The sequence below is a fragment of the Pseudopodoces humilis genome, chromosome 25 (assembly GCF_049639895.1).
Source record: "Pseudopodoces humilis isolate 2021_Gansu_Grassland_sample_001 chromosome 25, ASM4963989v1, whole genome shotgun sequence".
Classification (NCBI taxonomy): domain Eukaryota; kingdom Metazoa; phylum Chordata; class Aves; order Passeriformes; family Paridae; genus Pseudopodoces; species Pseudopodoces humilis.
Window position 1 is genome coordinate 1,934,123 of NC_142224.1, and position 17,599 is coordinate 1,951,721.

Consider the following 17,599-nt stretch of genomic DNA (forward strand, 5'->3'; position numbering starts at 1 on the left):
ATGGGAATTAGAGGGAAAAAAATGGAAAATGAAGAACAAAACTGGGAAGGAGGAGAAAACTGGTCAATAAACTTTATAGGGAAAATAAAGTAGAAAGCCTTGGAAACAAAGTGGAAAAAGTTGGAAACAAAGAGTGCTGCCAGGAAAACCAGTTCCTCACCTGAAGGGGCTGCTGGATGGCACAAGGACCCCCCAACTTCCCAGCAGAAATGGGGATGGAAATGCTGGAGAAGGTTTTCCTCTGCACAGGGACCAGGGTGATGATGTCTTGCAAACATGAAACAAGACCAGGCATGTGTTTAAACCCAAGCCTTAACACAAAACAATCTCACTTTGGATTCTTAGGGCGCTTTCCATCAAGAGTTTTATTAAAAATAAACAAAATAATCCATTTTCCCACATTTTGGGTCCCTGAAGTTTTCACCATGCCGCAGCTCAATTCCCACAGCGTGGGGCGTGGGGATGCTGCTGTGCACGAGTGCTGCTGCTCCAGGGTGTGATGGGGTGGCAGAATGGGGGTGGCAGTGGGGTTTGTGGGCTGGTGGCCTTGGCCCCTGGCCACTCCCCAGGACACAGGAGGCTGGGCTGGGGAGCAGGGTGAGCATGGTAGGGCCTGGCTGCTTCACCTGCAGGATGATCCTCTGTGGCACCTGGAGAGGCTGAAAAACAACGCAGGAAATGAGAACACGCCCTAAATCTGGTGCTTTTTAACCCACAAACTGCCTGAGGTTGGGGTGAATGTGTGAGGAGGAAGGGACTTCCTGGCCCTGCCACTGGAGGGTACGAGGAAGGACAAAAAGGGTCAGATTTGAGGATCTTCAAGGGTTTTCCCAAATTAAGGACTCCAGGATTTGAAAAAGGTGCTGCAGACGTGCCCCTCTCAGGGTCTGAACCCCAGAAATGGGGCTGTGTGCCCTGAGCCCACAAATGAGGTGTCTACACAGGGAGGTGAAGATTGAGCCAAATAAAAGCTCAAGTATTGGGATCTTTTCCTTTATTCCTCTTCCCCTTTCCCAAATGAAGGAACTAAAGAAACAGGACTAAAGTAATAGAACCAAAAATGAAAAGAATTAGCAAAATAGAAATCCATAGGAATTTAAAGAAAGAGAAACTGGACTAAACTAAAAAATATAGAGCTAAAACCCTTCACAGAAGTACAACAGCGTGTTTGGAGAGGATGGAAGCGATGAGGGGCTGCACTTGCCTGCGGCAGGAACACGACCTGGTGCGCTGGCAGGGCAGTGGCCATCACCTGCTGTCCCCCCAGGTGTCCCACGGCCGGCTGGAGGCCGGGGAAGGGCCCGAGGTGCTGCACCAAGGGCTGGAGGAGCGGCTGCTGGGCCCCAGCTCCGGGGAAGATCCGCGGGACGCTGCGGGAAGCCACGGGGAGCTGGTCCCGCTTGGCTTCGGCCTCCAGCAGCTGCTCGGTGATGCCCGCTGCCCACAGGCACTGCTGGAGGAGATCCCCGCCGCCCCACCGGCAGCCCCCGGCCTCGGGCACCGCCAGCACCGGCTGCACCACGCTCACCGAGGGCTCCCACACCTGGGAAAGGGATGGAAAACACACCCGGGGAGATGAGGATGGTGGGAATGAAAGGCTCTCCAAGGAGTGGTTTAGAAAAGGCCTTGGCCAGGGCCTTCAAACAAAGGCACTGGTGTGATGCCTTTTGGGTTTACCTAAACACAGAGGCCAGACAAAATTAAGGGAATAAAAAGCAGTTCTATTTATTGAAGGGCCTTCAGGTGCATTTAGGGCAGACAAAGCCCCCCAGGGGCTGCACCCAAAATGGACCACGACTCACAGGTTTGACACTTTTCTAAGTTTGTTCCGTTTGCACACTGGGTGTTCATCTCCCAATTCCAGCTGCAGGGAATGAAGGAATTTCCCCCAAGTTTGCTGCCCCCAACTCCCTTTTGTTTCCATCTCTGGGGCCTGAGGCAGTGAGGTGTCCTTGATTGCCAGGCCTGGAGAGGAATTGTTGTGTCTGCCCAAAGTGGGGAAGCAGCAGCTCCCAGTGTGTGTGGAGTTTGGAGTCACACACTGAGGAATGGCAGGATTACAGATGTGTGACAAATATAAAAGCCAAAATCCCGAGGCATCAGCTGCATCCTCTGTGCTGAGAAAGCAGCATGGTCAGTCTGAAATTCCCAATATTTATTTGGTGCAGAATTTTAAAAATGGGGAATAAAAAGAGGGTGCAGCAGCGAGGGGCAGCCCCAGAAAGCTCCAAGCTCTCCCCAGCACTTGGACAGCAGCTCTGCCTGTTCCCAGTTTTGGCTCAAAACACCCCAGAATCCCTGGGTGTACTGCATGAGCAGCAGCAGGAGCTCAGACCTAAAAAGATCCTGATCTTTGGGGAGGTTTGATAGAGAAATCCAGGTTTTCTTTAAAGAAATTGTTTGTGTTGTGGAAGTTGTGTGGGTTTGGGGAGGGAGCTGAGTTGTTGCTCACCATGCTGGATCCAGGCACAAAATTGTTCAAGGCCTGTGGATTGCTGCAAAAATCAGAAAAAGGTTTAAGGAGACAGTGCCAACACCTAATTAACAAATTAATGTTAATAAATGCTACAACTGATGATGGACACAGGTTTATGATCCAAGAATTATGTTTTATGACCAATTTAAAACATCAAGTGAGTTCTCAGAGACCAGTTTTTGCCTTCTATATCACTTACACCCTTTATTCTCCTTTCCCCCATAATGGTACAAATCAACAATTATCAACAGTTTCATGAGCAGAACAAGAAACGAACCATTCAGCAAAACATTGTCAGGGCAGAAAACAGAGCCCTAAATGCCACAGCTCTGGGTGAAATGACTGAAAAGTGGGGTTTATTCCTATTCCATCATTTATTCTCTGTACTACTGGGGTGTTTCCAGGCTTTTGGAGGATGTTTTCCACCCATCTCAGGACTTTTCAGCCCTTTTGGAGACACCTCAGGTGGGTTTTGGCTCTGGAAGACCCAAGCCCAGCACCAGAGAAGCCTTGATGGAGATTGAGGGTGGTGGAATCCCCTCTCCCACCCCAAATTTGTGGGACTTACTAAAGGACATCTGGCACGCCCCAGCTGCTGCTGGCACCTCTGTCAACTGCCAAGAACAGAGAGAGAATGGAATGTCAGGAGAGCTGGGGCTGGTGGTGATGATGATGATGGTGACCAGACCAGCAGACACCTCAAGAGGAGGATCCAGTACTCTGAGGGGCATCAGCCCACAATCAGGAACCTGGAGAAGTTCCTGGGTGGTTCCTTGTCTGCCCACCAGAAGGATTTCACTCCGAGTTCTCCCAGCAGGAGCTCACATTTCACTCTGAAGCCCAAACCAGCAGGTTTTTGGCTCATTTTCACCTTGCCAAGGGACACCGGTGCCTTGCTGGCTGTGCCTGGTGTGAGATGGTTCTGGAGATCCTGAACACCGGGAGCACCTGGAGCCAGATGCTGCCAAAGCTTGGCAAGAACTCACCTTTAACATCACTGATTTATGCACTTTTATCCCTAAAATTCCGCTGTGGCAAAATGGATTTGGAAGGATTTGAGGATTTTCTGATGATAACCTGGAACCCTCCTCCTAAGCCCCTTCTGATGAGCAGATATGGGAAGTGTGTTTTTGGGGTTTTCCCTCTTTTCCTCAGATCTGAGCTAGATTTGGGGGTGCAGCACTATGAAACTACAAATAAAAATCAAGGAAAACAAGAAAGCAAGCACCCATTACAACAATAAAGACAAAAATATCTTCTGCTATCACCCCCAAACCCATTATTTACAAGGATTTCCCCCCTTGCCATTCCCTGGTGGGGGGATATTGCATTAAGATGTTTTGCAGCTACGTAGATCCCTGTGATAGGACTTGACTGAACTGAAGGCAGTGACCACAGCCACGAGGGATGGCAGCCCCTGACCTGGGGAGTGGTTCCATGGAGGCTCAGGAATCACACTGGGCAGCACAAGGGTGAAATACTCTTAAATTAGACCCAAAATATTCCATCTTATTTTCACTGATTCCAAACAAGCACAGCTCTCACTAATTAATGCGCAGGAGTGAACACCAAGGCCTGAAAATAACCATTAGAGAAGCCCCTGCAGAGCTCAGAGTTCTCCCTGTAAACATAAATATTTGATATTCCTTAAATAAAAGCGCTTACTTTGATGTGGGGGGTTCAGGGAAAAAATGATGTGGCACGGGCGGCACCTGGCCATGGCTGAGGACAAAATTCCCTCGCTGGCACGTGGTCATTTCCAAGAGCCACCTGTTTGTGTCATAGGGCAGCACCAGCAGGTCCCAGGGCCAGCTTCTGTTGTTGGCAACCAGGACTGAGGTCAACGTTCTCTTGTGGCCACCGAGTTCTGTTGCCATGGGAGAGGAGCAGAGTGATGCTCTGTGTCCCAGCTGAGAGCTGGAGCAAATCAAACGGCTCCAAAGTCAATCAGAAGTTGAAGAATAAAAGATTTGATGGGTTTTCTCCTGTTGTCAAAGCAGGACAAAACCAAAAGGCGACAATAACACCCCAATGATGAAATGCTGCCTCAAATGGCCCTTTCTCACCCCTTTCTGACCCAAAGAATATTTTGGATCGGTTTCAGTCAAAAGCTGCAATTCCCTGGAGCCACACTGAGTGTCCCTCATCTTGCAGCTTCCTTTGTACCCTCCCTCCACCTCCAGCATTCAGAATTTCGTAGCTTTTAATTAATTTTTACCCCTAAAAACACACTTCACAGGGTGACAAGAGTTTGAAGATTAAATTATTGGGAGAGTTAAATTCTTTCTGAGGTGGGAAGTGGAGGAAAAACATTTTTAACTTCATGGTGTGAGATAAAGTGATGAAGAAACGGGCATTTTTATGATTTGGTTTTGTAAGAGCTGGATGAAATTGCTTTTTTTACAAAAATGTGGATTGTCCTGGGCCTCTGCAGAGGACTTAATGTTTCTGAAACACTTTAATCCTCACGTTGTTCTATGAGGAGTGAAGCTGAAAACCTGTGAGCTGAGAGACACCTGGGGGAATGAATTAACTTGAAAAAAATGAAATAAAAGTCAAATGAAGCCCTTCCAACCGACTTCCATGGACAAACTGCATTCATAAGATGATTGCCACCCTGAAGCCCCGTCCAAGGGGGATATTTTGGAGTATTTGGTTGTGAGATGAGGAAACAATGGGATTCAGCATAGGGATCATATGAGAATGATGCCAAAATCCTGGATTTATTGCCACAGCTGGCCTTCCATGGCACTTCACTCCTTGTTAAAGTTAAACCTGGTCAATGGAGCACTTGGGAAACACACTGGGATCCACAGGGAAACATTCTCAGAGAAACCATCTCAATGCAGCTTGCTAATTACCACCAGCTTGCTAATTAAATCCATATCCATACATACAAAGCATTACAGCGCTGTTTAATTAATTAATTCTAATAAATATTCATAAGTTTTGAGCCTGCTGGGGTGTTTTGAACAAATCCTGCCCTGCTTCTTGTCCCCAGATTTATTTGTAGTCTTTGATGTCATTGATTTGAAGGATTTGGGCCCATCTCAACACATGTGAGGTGACCTCAGGTAGTTTTGGAATAATCTGCAGCTCTGAACACAGGAATGGAGAGGCAGAATAAAACAAAAAGGTGTGAGGAAAGGGAATGGGTGGAGCAAAAGGGAAATTGGGGTGAAGAAGGGAGCAAGAAGGGAAGGAGGAAAAAGGCAGTGGGGGAAAATGGAGTGGGAAGAAAAGCAAAGGGGGTCAGTGTAGATGTTTTTATTAATGATGTTTTTACTTGCTGCTTTTGTTCTATTTTGCTGTTTTGGGAATGATGTTGAAGAGATAGTTTTTGAGTTTTACTTTTTTCATGCAAAGGTTGTTGACAAATTTTTCCTCCTTGTTTCACTCAAGCACGGCTGGGTTCTGCTGAGCATCTGCCCTGGAGCAAAGGAGATCTCCCCAGATCCAGGGGATGGGAACTCTCACCTTTCCCAGCCCCCTGAGCATCTCCAGGGACAGAGATCTCCCTTCACAGCCTGCCTGGGGCTGCTTCAGCTCAGTGCTTTCCCTCGACTTTCCTCCCCAGCCCCCTGGGGCAGGGAGTGTGTCCTTCCCTGGGATGGTGGGGGTGGGAATGGGGATTTTCTATAGAAGCCTATGGCTGTAAACTTTGGAGTGAAATAAAGGCAGAACCTTTAATTTAGAGCTCTGCCAGCCCCACTTCATCTTTGCTCTCCTCTCTTGGGTGCCTCAGGGGTCAGAAGTGGGGTGGGGACATGGGTAGGAGAAGGAAGGATGGGGAAGAAAAATGAACAATTAAAACCCTTTTTGCTCATCAGCCCATCCCAATCCCACTGCCAGCTGCTCCTGGAGAGGTTATTCCCCCCTTGTCCTCGCCCAGCATGGACAGCCTGGCAGCTGGCACTGCAGGCCTTCCACCCTCTGCTTCCACAGCTCACACTCAGCACCAGCTGCTGGGACTGCTGAGATCCAGAAAAAAATCCAGAAAAAATCCAGAAAAAAAAACCCAGAAAAAAATCTCTGCTGCTGATTTCACTGACTCTTTTTGAAGCTTTTCTTTTTAGTCAAACACGCCACAAATTTTGCAGAATGTGGCCACACTGAGGTGATGCCCCAGGGATGCATTTCCTTGTGGACCAAGTGTCACAGACTCCTCCAGAACTGCTCCCTCTCTGCCCCACAGAAGGTATTTATGGTGTTGTCACAGAAATGGACATGGAAGAGCAGCCACTGGCACTGAGAGGGACAGAGGAGCATGGTCTGGCTTGGGATCAGAGGCTGAGCTCACAGACTCTGCCCTGTGCAAACACCAGAGCTCAAGCAGGGCTCGTCCCTGATCCATGGGGATGGCTCTTGCCTTTTCAGCAGCAGCTGAAATTGATGGCTCCTAGAGAACCAAAATCTCTCCATTCACCATTATTTCATCATGAGTAGGTCCCTATGGTGAGGGTGAGAGTGCTCATCCTTCCTGGTGTGGGTGCTGCCTTTTCCTAACCTGGAAATGCAGCTCGAGATCATTTCAGGAAGGAGGTAATGTAAAAGTGGATCTTTATTTGAAGGCCTTCAGGGGCAGGTATGGAAAGATGTCCACAAAAGCCCACCCCCACTGGGGTGAGCACACATTTATAGGTTTTAGAAAATGTGCATAACTGATAAAAAGCAGCAATTAGGAAGACAAGTGGTGATGCCATTCCCCCCAGGTCCTGCTCTTTCTTTGGAGTCTCCCCCTGGCACTGGCTGTACTTTGCCCATGAAATGGATCTCCAAGAGCTGTTCCCAACCTCGGGAGCCTGGAAGAGCCAAGCCAGCACAGGGACCTGGGACCCCTGGGGCTTGGAGCTCTGCAATTTGTTTTGTCTTTGTGCCCAGTGAAAGGCCAGGAACATTACTGGGGAAACCAGCCACTGATCCAATAGGTTACAGAGCTCCAAATATTTGTGAACAGTACAGAGAACATCTAAATGAAAACAAGGCAGAACCTAAAACGTGGGTGTCCCATGTTACACTGGGAAGCATGGCAGCCCCATCAGTCCAGCTCTGTGGCTCCACTTCAACAGCTTTTTGGGCAAGCTGATGTATTTCTACCTCCCAGCTGCAGTTTTAATGTTCTGCAGCACAGCTGTGTCATGGTTTAGTATTCCTCAATTTAGTATTTCTGCTAAAGCCACGTGCTGCTTCCCCTCCTCCTCCTCTACCTCCAGCTGGAGGCACAAAAGGCAAAGATCATGGGTTGATAAAGAACAGTTTACTGGAAACAGCAATGAGAAAAGAAAACTAACAGCAACAATATTAATAGCAAAAACTACGAGAAAAGAAGGATTTGCATGGAAAGCCTGTCACAATAATCAGCACCAGCTACCCCAACCTTTTTCTTGACCAGAAGGAACCCGCTGTCCCTGGATGAGATTCCCTTCACCCCTGCCCCAGCAGTGATGGAGGTGGCATAGATAAGCTCTGGGTCCTGGCCACGCACGCTCCCAGCTACAACAAAAACGATCCCAGGACAGGCTGACACAGCTGTACCCGGTGAGGGTCAGCCCAGCAGTGTGAGGCAATCCAAGACTTCTGGAACAGGATGGATTCCATCTCATGATGCCCAGCATCACCCCAGGATCATCACAGGGTACCCACAGCTGCCAGGAGTGCTGCCAGGACCCACCAGTGCAGTGTGAAGGCACCGAGACTCAGCACTGCAGCCTTTTCTTGTGTCCACCAGGGCTGGGGACAGCAAGGACACACCTGCCAATGCCCCACAGCCCAGTGGGGTTGGAGAGTTGAGAGCTGGCAGACACAAAGTGCAGCCTGGTTTTCCTTTGCTTTCTAGAGCCAACAGCCATCTGGAGCACGGTGGTGGCTACATCCGACATCTGCCAAGGTGGGACAACACCTGCATCCTCCTCAGCTGGAGGAAAATCCCCCAGAGAAGGGGGCAGTGCCCCTGGCCCAGGCCCAGGGCACTTCTTGCCCTCCTCAGGAAGCAGGAAACCACCCCAAAAGGCCCCACTCTTCTTTCAGGAGCTCCCAAACTGAGTATGTCCAGGGATTGCTCCCACACAAAAGGTGCCAGGACAGAAGACTGTTGCTGGCCTGTGACAGTACAGTGACAACCTTCACCTGTGCTGGGCAAAGCTTTGGTCCTTGGGGCTGGAGAGGAAGCAGAAATTTCACTTTTTTCTGGGGTCCAAAGGGTCATTTGTAGTATCTCAAATTTCTCACCTTTTTTAGGGTTCACAGTGTAATTTCTGTGGTCTTTGTTGGGCACAAACCCTCATTCCTAAGCTGCAAGCCCTGCACGTAAGGTCTCAAGGCTCATCAGAAGTGCCCAGAGTGTAATTCTGAAATCCCCAAGTCTCATTTGGAAGGTCCAGAATTTCATTTGTAGAGTCCAAAGTCTCAGATTTGGGCCCAAACTCCTTTTTTAGCTCTCAAAGCCCATCTATGAGGGACCGAACCCTCCTCATTATGATTCAGTCTGCAATTTGGCTCAACACCTTTAAGTCTCTAAAGACCTATTTTTGTTACCAAAACATCTTTTGAGGGCCCAAAACGTAACTTCAGGGTTCAAACCCTCCTTTCCCCTTCCAAAGGTCCATTTTTAGAGCTCAATGCTTGGTTTAAGACCCAAGTCCTCCTTTGGAGTTGGCCCAAAGCCATCTTTTACTGCTTGAAGCTTCCATTGCAGTGCCCAAAGCCCTCTCAGCCAGGACCAAGGATTTATTTCTTGGGGCAGAGAGGAACCAGAACTGAGCACAGTGGGTAGAAGGCATTTCCTGAGAGCAGCCAGACTGACCCAGGTGGTTTTGGTTGGACACAGTAAAATGTCTTTTGGTTCTTCTCTGCCTCTGTGCACAAGACTTTGAAAAAGAACATTGGTTATAAAAACGAGTGTGCACAAACATGGATGGTTTGGAATCAAACAGGGAGGCTTTGGATCTTAAAAATGGAACTGCTGGTCCTAAAAAAGGCTATGGGTACTAGAAGACAGACTTGGACCTTACAAATGAGTCTTTTGGCCTTCAAAATGGGACTTTATACTCTAGAAATCAGTTTTTGCACATTCTAAAGGAGCTTCAGACATGAGGAACACGAGGCTTTGAGCTCTCAGTGAGGAGCTTGCACCCTAAAAGGAAGGTTTGGAGCCTAAGATGTTCTCCTGAGGGCTGGATTCCAAAGCATCCTAGTGCTAAAAAGCCATCTATGAGCACTTTTGGGAGCTCCAGGGTGAAAGAGCTGTCTGGTAGGCAGCTCAAGTCTGCTCTGTGCCATCACTGAAGGTGTCTCCTTGCTAGAGCCAGTTCAGGGTCAACCCGAGGCTCACAGAGAAAATTCCTTGAAAATGACCCAAAGAGCCCAATGGGCACAGTCCAATACCTGGGAGGAACAGGAACCACCGGCACCCCAAGTGTGCCAGCCAGAGCTGGCTCAATCCCAGCCCTGAGCAGGCTTTGGCTGCTCTGCCTGCTGCAGGTCCTGGAAGCTGCAGGAGCTCTGCTGGCCCATGAACAGCCCTTCAGCATCAGCACCTGGGTGGCCCAGTGACTTCCAGCTGCGGGAGGTGCCAGGACGTGGTGGCCACAGGGCCAACAGTGTGTCCTGTGCTGTGTCACAGAAGTGGCAGAGATGTGGAACCGGTGGCTGGTGATTGTGAGCTCACCTGTGCAATGCTTGGTGTCCTCAGGAGTGGCCCAGCAAAAGCTCTCTTGGACTGAGCTGGCCCTTGGGATAACTTGGCTCTTTTCCCTGCTACGTGCATGCCTGCCTTTTCCCAAGTATTCTTTGTCTTTGGCAGCAGCCACAAGCACCAACAAAACACTTCTGACAGCTGAAGGTGTTTTTTTGGGCATTTGGGGGTTTTAAAATAATTTTATTGAGCTACAAATATTTCCTTTCCCAACAGGTGATCTTTCTGGAGGAGGTCCTGATATCCTTTGTCATCCAAAGCTTTCCACTCTGTACCTGAGAGGAACAATGGCTACAACAGGGAATGACTTTTTTGAGTAACATTTTCACCAGCTGGCTCGGACTTTGTGAATGCCCACGGACCACGGACATGGCCACTGCTGCATCCCTAAGTGTCTATGTGCTGACAGCCTGGAGTGAATTCTGGGGCATTCCCTGAGAGCAGCCAGACCCAGGTGTTGCTTGTTTTCATCACATTACAATCAGGAAAAGTGAAGATCTGAAAATCTGAGGCTCTAGAGGGAAAGGAAGGCAGCCTGGGGCCCAGGAATCAGTGTGGATTTGTTGGACTTGAGGCAGATTAGCAGGGGAACAGTTTTCTAGAAGTGTTTCCCTCTCAGTAGATATCAACAGGCTTCCCCTGATGTTTCTGGTTTGAGGGTTAGAGCTGTTGTCCTCGGTGTCATAGAGTGAACTCAGCATTTAAATATTCACAGACAGAACCACAGAGTCAATTAGGTTGGAAAAGACCTCTAAGCTCATCGAGTCCAACCTTTGACCAAACACCACCATGTCAACCAGACCATGGCACTAAAGCACCACGTCCAGTCTTCTCTTAAAAACCTCAGGGATGGTGACTCCATCACCTCCCTGGGCAGCCCATGCTGATATCTAATCACTCTTTCTGTGGAGAAATTCCTCCTGATGTCCAAGCTGAACCTCCCCTGGCAGAGCTCCAGACTCTATATCCTCTTGTCCTATTGGTTGTTGCCTGGGAAAAGAGGCCAACCCCACCTGGCTACAGCCTCCTTTCAGGTAGTCATAGAAAGGGTTAAAGTCACCCCTGAGCCTCCTTTTTTTCAGGATGAAATATCCCACTTCTCTTAGCTGCTCCTCATAGGATTTTCCTTCTAGACCCTTCCCCAGCTTCATTGCCCTTCTCTGGGCATGCACCACACATCAGTGACTTTTGGACATTGGACAATCCTTTGGATTGGACACAGCACTCGAGGCACGGCCTCACCAAAGCACAGAGGGACAATCACTTCCTTAGTCCTGCTGGCCACACCATTCCTGATACAAGCCAGGATGCTCTTGGCCCTTCTTGGCCACCTGGGCACACTGATGGCTCACATTCAGCCACTGCTGACCAGCACCCCCAGGTCCTTCCAGCCTGGGCCACTCTCCAACCACTCTGCCCAGCCTGGAGCCCTGGGTGGGGTTATTGTGACTGAAGGGTAGGACCTGGCTCTTGGTCTTGATGAACCTCGTACTGTTGGTCTCATTCCACTGATCCAGCCTGTCCAGAGCCCTCTGCAGAGCCTTCCAACCCTCCAGATTTGGTGTGGTCTGTGAATTTGCTGAGGGTACACTTGATTAACTCTTCCAAATCATCAGTAAAGATATTAAACAGGAGCTGGGCCCAGCGCTGATCCCTGGGGGACACTCCTAGTGACCAGATGCCAACTGAATGCAGCCCCATTCACCACCACTCTCTGGGCCCTGCCTGGCCATTACCCAGGGGAAAATGCACCTATCCCCCATTGTCCCCCATTGTCCCCCATTGTCCCCCACTGTCCTCCCCCCCAGCTCACTGTTTCCCCCACCCATTATCTCATCTCTTTTCAAATGTTGTTTGCCTGCAGTCAAGGAGAGGGAATGACTCCATCACAAAAGATCCTTTCTACCTCAGAGAAGATTTGCATGGACTGGCAGCAGAAACGGAGACCTGGAGCAGGACTTTACAACCTTGGTAGCACTTGCTACCTCAACGTCATCCTGCAGTGCCTGACATACACAGCCCCCCTGGCTAATTACCTGCTCTCTCGTCAGCACAGCCGGGTCTGTGAGTACTTTCAGAAATATCTCCTTTTAAATCTCTTGGGCACATCCCAAAGATTTCTGCAGTTGGATTTAGGAGAACAGCAGCCCTTCTTTGTTAGCCCCAGGAGCTTATGCTCCTCAAACACTCAAATTAAAAGCCACTTGTCCTATCAAGGTGCATTCATCTTCAGAAAAGCACCTCCTCCTAGCCCTGGGTCTCTGTCCCTTCGAGTTGAACCCTCTTGGCTTATTGCACAGAAAACTTGTGCCAGTTTGGTCTCTGTATGAAGAACATTTTCTATGCATTAAAATGTCCCAGGGTTGTCAGGACATTCGGGAGAAGAGGAGTAGAGAGGCTTTACAACTTCAAGACCTCCATTAGGTTTTCCACCTGGGGGTTGTTTTGCTGACCTGAGGAGCTTCCCTCCCTCCTCAGGTTGTCAGCAAGGTTTCTGCATGATGTGCGTCATGGAAGCCCACATTCGGAAAGCCCTGTATTCCTCAGCCACTGCCATCCGCCCCAGAGCTATCATCAGGGACCTCAAATGTAAGCAATTTCAGGTGCTTTGACAGGTTTTCTTTCCTTCTTTGAGGGGAGAACTACTAACTCTTTTCTTAGTCATAGGAGAATTTAAGCCTGACATCCCGGGAGATGCCTACGAGTTCTTACGCTGTGCTGTCAGTGCCATGCAGACAGCTTGTCTGGGTGAATGCAGCGAGTAAGCACAAGAAAATTCCCTTTTCAATGTTCCTGAATCTGTTGGGCTCCTTGAAGTGCTCCCACCAAGGAAAAGCTACACCCAGGGCTTTCAGTGCTGAGCTCTTGGAGGATGTAACTCTCTGCCTTGCCATTTATTTCCAGATTGGACGTCCCTTCTGAAGAAGCTACCATCATCCATCAAATATTTGGGGGCTTGCTGAGATCCAGAGGTATGCTTCCAGAACTACTGCCCTTCTTGGCATTTTCTGTGCCCTTATGTGCCTGTGACACGCAGCTGGTCTTGCGAAGACTGGCCAAGGAGGACCCAGGAGCATGAACTGACACCATCAATTAACTTCCCTCAGCATTTTGATTTTCCTTCCAGTCACATGCCTGAGCTGCAACACAGTTTTTGATTTCTACAGAATCTTCCTGGATATCCTTCTGAAAATCAAGGTAAGAGGTTTGCAATTGTGCTTCAAGAGGTCCCAAGGCCCCTGTTGCTTTCCAGAACCAAAACATTTGTCTTGAAAACTTTTGCAAGCACAAGGGATCTCGTGTGTGAAATGAGTGTGAAGTGGAGGGGACAGTGTCCTTCTGCAAAGGCTGTGCCACTGCTGGCAGCACTCCAGTGCTGGTTTTAAGCAGCACTGTCCCCTCTGCATTGTCCTCCCTCTTCCCTTGGTCCTCCCTCAACACCCATCCAGACCCCAGGGTTGGATCAGTTTTCACTCCTGATGCCCCTGCACACCATCAGTAGCTGAACTGAGCAGTGGCACTGAGAGGCAGCTCTAGATGGCCCCAGGAACCCCTGGGACACAGGGAAATGTTCAGTATCACACCCTCCTTCTGTCTCCTTGCAAACACTCCCTGTGGGGTCCTGGTGGGTCTCCTCAGCCTGGGTCTTCCTGTCAGCTCCCAGGAAAGGTTTGGGATTCCCCACAGCTCAGCATCTCCTTTCCCACTTCTCCAGGGAGCCTCATCCCTCAACACAGCTCTGGAGGATTTTGTGGCACCCAAGGAGATGAATGGGAGAAAGTGCTTCAAATGTAGCAAGTAAGATGATTTCTTACCATATACTATCACCAGATGCTGCATGAGGCACTGTGTGAAATCAAGCAGAATCAGTTTCTCAGGTTTAATGCACAATAATGGGATACAGATTTTTTAATTATGGCCTCACATGCTGCAATAGCCTTAAGTTTGGTGCCAGGGTGTGAGAAAGACAAGGTTGTCTGGCACTCTCGAGGTAAGGTCGGCTTCATTTCAGCACTTGGCACTCTGTGCTTGGCTTCAAGGTGTAAGAAGAAGGTTTCTGCCTCCAAGATGGTCACAGTCCATCACGAACCCAGGATCCTCACGGTGTGTCTGGGAAGGGCTGATGATCAGACCAGCAGGAAGCTCAGCCAGGTGTGTATGAAACCAGAGTGCAGCTCCCTCTTTGGAGCAGCAGATTCCCCAAGGCTCTGTCACAAGCTGCTCATGTTGGGATTTTCATGTTCCCTTCTGGGGAGAGGAGACTTCCCATGGGAAGACCAGCCGAGAACATTTCCTCCCACCCAGACCATTACATGTTGAAGGCTATTTCATGAGTTAGCTCAGGAACATCTCTGAGCCATCTTGGTTTCTCCATAGGTCGTGGAGTATCCTGAGTATTTGGATCTCCGGCCATACATGTCTGACCCAGCTGGAGAGCCCGTCCTCTACTCCTTATATGCTGTTGTGGTGCACTCTGGTCACACCTGCCTTGGTGGACACTTTTTCTGCTACACAAAGGTGAAGAGCCACTTCCCTCCTGACAGGGAAAAGCGTGTGCTGGGAACTCAGACTATCCTGGCAGTGTTTCTGGCAGCCAAGGCTTTGAGAGAGCTCCAGCTTTGGGGCTGGATTGGACTTGTTTTTGTGTCTCTTGGTCTGGCAGTTTCCTGTGCAGAAACACTGCCCTTCCCCTCAGAGATGGATGCCTTCCTTTGCAGGCGAGCAATGAGCAGTGGTACAAGATGAATGATGTGTCTGTGGATAGCTGTGGCATCCAGACAGTTCTGGGGCAGCAAGCCTATTTGCTGTTCTATGCCAGGTAATACCAGGGTGGCTTTGCTGTTTGTCTTCTTCTCCTCCAGAGTGTTTCTGCCATAGGAGACAATTCTTCCCTGCATCCTTCAGTGCTTTCAGTTCTGAACTATCCCACACCAGTTCTTCTCATCCCTTGCTGGGCTTTAGCTGCTGTCCTGTGTAAGCTGCTCCTTGTCTGCTCTTTGAAGCTGGCTGATGCAGAGAAGAGGACTTAAAGGGGCCTCCAGGAAAGATGAAGAGGGGCTCTTTATCGGGGAGTGTGGTGACAGGACAAGGGGTAACAATTTCAAAGTGAAAGAGGGAAGATTTAATTTAGATACAAGGAAGGAATTCTCCCCTGTGAGGGTGGGCAGGCCCTGGCACAGGGTGCCCAGAGCAGCTGTGGCTGCCCCTGGATCCCTGGGAGTGTCCAAGGCCAGGTTGGGCAGGGCTTGGGGCAGCCTGGGATCATGGAAGGTGTCCCTGCCCATGGCAGGGGGCTTGGAATGAGATGAGCTTTAACATCCCTTCCAACCCAACCCATTCTGTGAAGTGGAGGCTGTAGGGGCTGTAAAGACAAAGGCTTCCTGTGACAGGCACAGGCCTGGCAAGAAGACCCCAGGTGTCTGAATTTCCCATTGGTGACCTTGGTTCTCTGTCATAGAAACCACTCCAAAAAAATGACTGAATCCCAGATAAATCTGCAAGAAATGCCCTAAACAGAGATCCCTCTTTTTTTCTCCAGGTGCTCCGATTCACAAATGAAAGACACGGCGCCTTGTCCATCGTCCCATTCCTTCCTCAGTCAGGAGCAGGCCAGCAGCCAGGCAGGTTCTGCAGGACCACAGGCTCGGCCTGGCAGGATGAGGGTGACAAACAGCCAGAGGAAGAGTTCCAGGGAGAGGGACAGGAGCAGATCCCCGCTGTGGGGCAATGAACGCCGCAGCTGGATCATGAACACCACCGACTACAACAACTCAGCACTGAAGAGGAAGAGAACGCGTCCTCCAGGTCATGACAACGCTCACAGGGATGACACAGCTCCAGGGTCCTCCAGGAGGAGCTTCCAGCGTGCTCCAGCACACAGGGCTGCTTGGGAACAACCCTTGCCAAGACAGAAACAGCAGAGCAGACCCTCACGGTAGGGCTGCCATCTCTGCAGACGGTTTGTGAAGCTCAGGGACTTCCACCAGTCAAAAAGGAAAAGGAGGAAACACTCATTTGGAACCTACAAGCAGAAGAGCCAAAGCCATAATTAAAACCATTTCCTGGCCTTCCATGAATATTTTACGGGGTGTTTCCTTCTCCTTATGTTTTGGGGCAGTTGGTGGAAACACGCAGTGAGGGATGTTGGTGTGATGGGATTTTGAAAACTGTGAGCTTGCGTGTGCCCACCTGGCAATTTTGGGTTTGTTAATATGAAGTTCAATTCACTCAAAGAAACGTGGGCTGCATGAGCCAGCAGTGACCAGGACTGAAACAGGCTGGATGGCTGAGCCCCAGGGCTGCTGCTCAGCAGCACCCAGTCTTGTGTGGCGCCAGGAACAAGCAGTGTCTCCCAGGAACCAGCACTGGCACCTACCCTGTTTAACATTTTCCAATACTAATGGTCTGGAAGCTGGGGCAGAGGGCACCAGCAGGTTGGCAGATAACTTGGTGGTGGTGCTTAGGCCAGGTGCTGCGTGCACATTTACATTTGTGCTCTCTCACTGAATGCAGCTCCATCATTTTAATGTGGAAGCAATAGAGGAGAAAACATTTCACACTGAGGGTTTCACATTGACTTTGAAGGATAGCAACAGCATCATGCAAACCAAGGCTATGAGCTTCCCTTTCTAACTCAATGTCCTATCACATTCTGCCAATCTTGCAGACCTGCTGAAACCAAACTAACTGTATCAAATGTAAATTTTGGTCACAAAAGGTTCCAGCTCAGCAAGCTGTTGCTGTTTCCACATTTAACCTGCATGCTGGGAAAAGCAACACACCTTCTGGAGTCTGGCACTTCCCTGCCCGGCTGCAGGTGCCATCACATTCTTCCACTCTTGCAGAGCCCAGCTTCAAAATTTAATATGTCCAACAACTGCTCCCACACCAGAGAGCCTAAAACAAAAAGTAAGTGCTGGCCTTCACTTTTGCCTTGCAGCTTTTTAACATGCAGCACACACAGCTCTGTGTGCTCGGCTCAATGGACCCTCAGGCACTTTCTGTCTCTCAGGGTCCAGTTCCAAAACCAAGAAGTTCAGCAGCTGAAAACATTCAGCACAGAAAAGGTTCTGGAAGAAAGAGGCAGTGCTGGAATTCACTTTTCTTTTGCAGCCTATAAATTGCGTAGTCAATGATGAGACGATTTGTCTTTCTTCCCAGGAATGAGCAGCATCACAGCCAGGATCCACAAGGGAACCCCGACTTTGCGCTCACTGTTCCCTCACTAACAGTGCCAGGATAGAAAAGCTCCTGGCGTTCACCTGACACAGAAAATCACCACACAATGGCGCTGTGCACTTGCAGGAGAAGCCAATGGTCCTTGTTGAAAACATCACTGCTCTCAGATAAACTCTGTCAGGACAAAAAGATTTCACTGGCCTTCCCCTTCCAAGTACAAAATCTTATTTGCACCACACTCAAAGGGCAAC

General features: G+C 49.5%; 2 protein-coding genes across 2 annotated transcripts; one reads left to right on the forward strand and one right to left on the reverse strand.

Annotated features, from left to right (window-relative positions):
* Window positions 1–368: 368 nt before the first annotated feature.
* Window positions 369–4,196, reverse strand: LOC148182584 (uncharacterized). Its single transcript, XM_088066718.1, has 5 exons — window positions 4,142–4,196; window positions 3,045–3,090; window positions 2,453–2,495; window positions 1,205–1,543; window positions 369–650 (listed from the first exon to the last, which is right to left on the reverse strand). Exons 1-5 carry the CDS (start codon window positions 4,194–4,196, stop codon window positions 369–371), a joined length of 765 nt encoding a protein of 254 aa, XP_087922844.1.
* A 7,895-nt stretch (window positions 4,197–12,091) lies between these two features.
* LOC148182585 (ubiquitin carboxyl-terminal hydrolase 36-like) lies at window positions 12,092–17,216 on the forward strand. Its single transcript, XM_088066719.1, has 7 exons — window positions 12,092–12,233; window positions 12,648–12,758; window positions 13,297–13,367; window positions 14,547–14,687; window positions 14,888–14,988; window positions 15,173–15,261; window positions 17,182–17,216. The coding sequence occupies exons 1-7, from the start codon at window positions 12,092–12,094 to the stop codon at window positions 17,214–17,216; spliced, it is 690 nt and encodes a 229-aa protein (XP_087922845.1).
* The last annotated feature ends 383 nt before the right edge of the window (window positions 17,217–17,599 follow it).

What these genes read in the sequence shown, in the direction of transcription:
- LOC148182585 (XM_088066719.1), top strand. Translation starts at nt 12,092, where the DNA reads ATGGACTGGCAGCAGAAACGGAGACCTGGAGCAGGACTTTACAACCTT. An exon ending in TATCATCAGGGACCTCAAAT is followed by an intron (nt 12,759 to 13,296) that starts GTAAGCAATTTC and finishes TTTTCCTTCCAG; the next exon opens with TCACATGCCTGAGCTGCAAC. An exon ending in ATATCCTTCTGAAAATCAAG is followed by an intron (nt 13,368 to 14,546) that starts GTAAGAGGTTTG and finishes GTTTCTCCATAG; the next exon opens with GTCGTGGAGTATCCTGAGTA.
- LOC148182584 (XM_088066718.1), bottom strand. Translation starts at nt 4,196, where the DNA reads ATGGCCAGGTGCCGCCCGTGCCACATCATTTTTTCCCTGAACCCCCCA. An exon ending in CCTGAACCCCCCACATCAAA is followed by an intron (nt 3,091 to 4,141) that starts GTAAGCGCTTTT and finishes TGTTCTTGGCAG; the next exon opens with TTGACAGAGGTGCCAGCAGC. An exon ending in GGCGTGCCAGATGTCCTTTA is followed by an intron (nt 2,496 to 3,044) that starts GTAAGTCCCACA and finishes TGATTTTTGCAG; the next exon opens with CAATCCACAGGCCTTGAACA.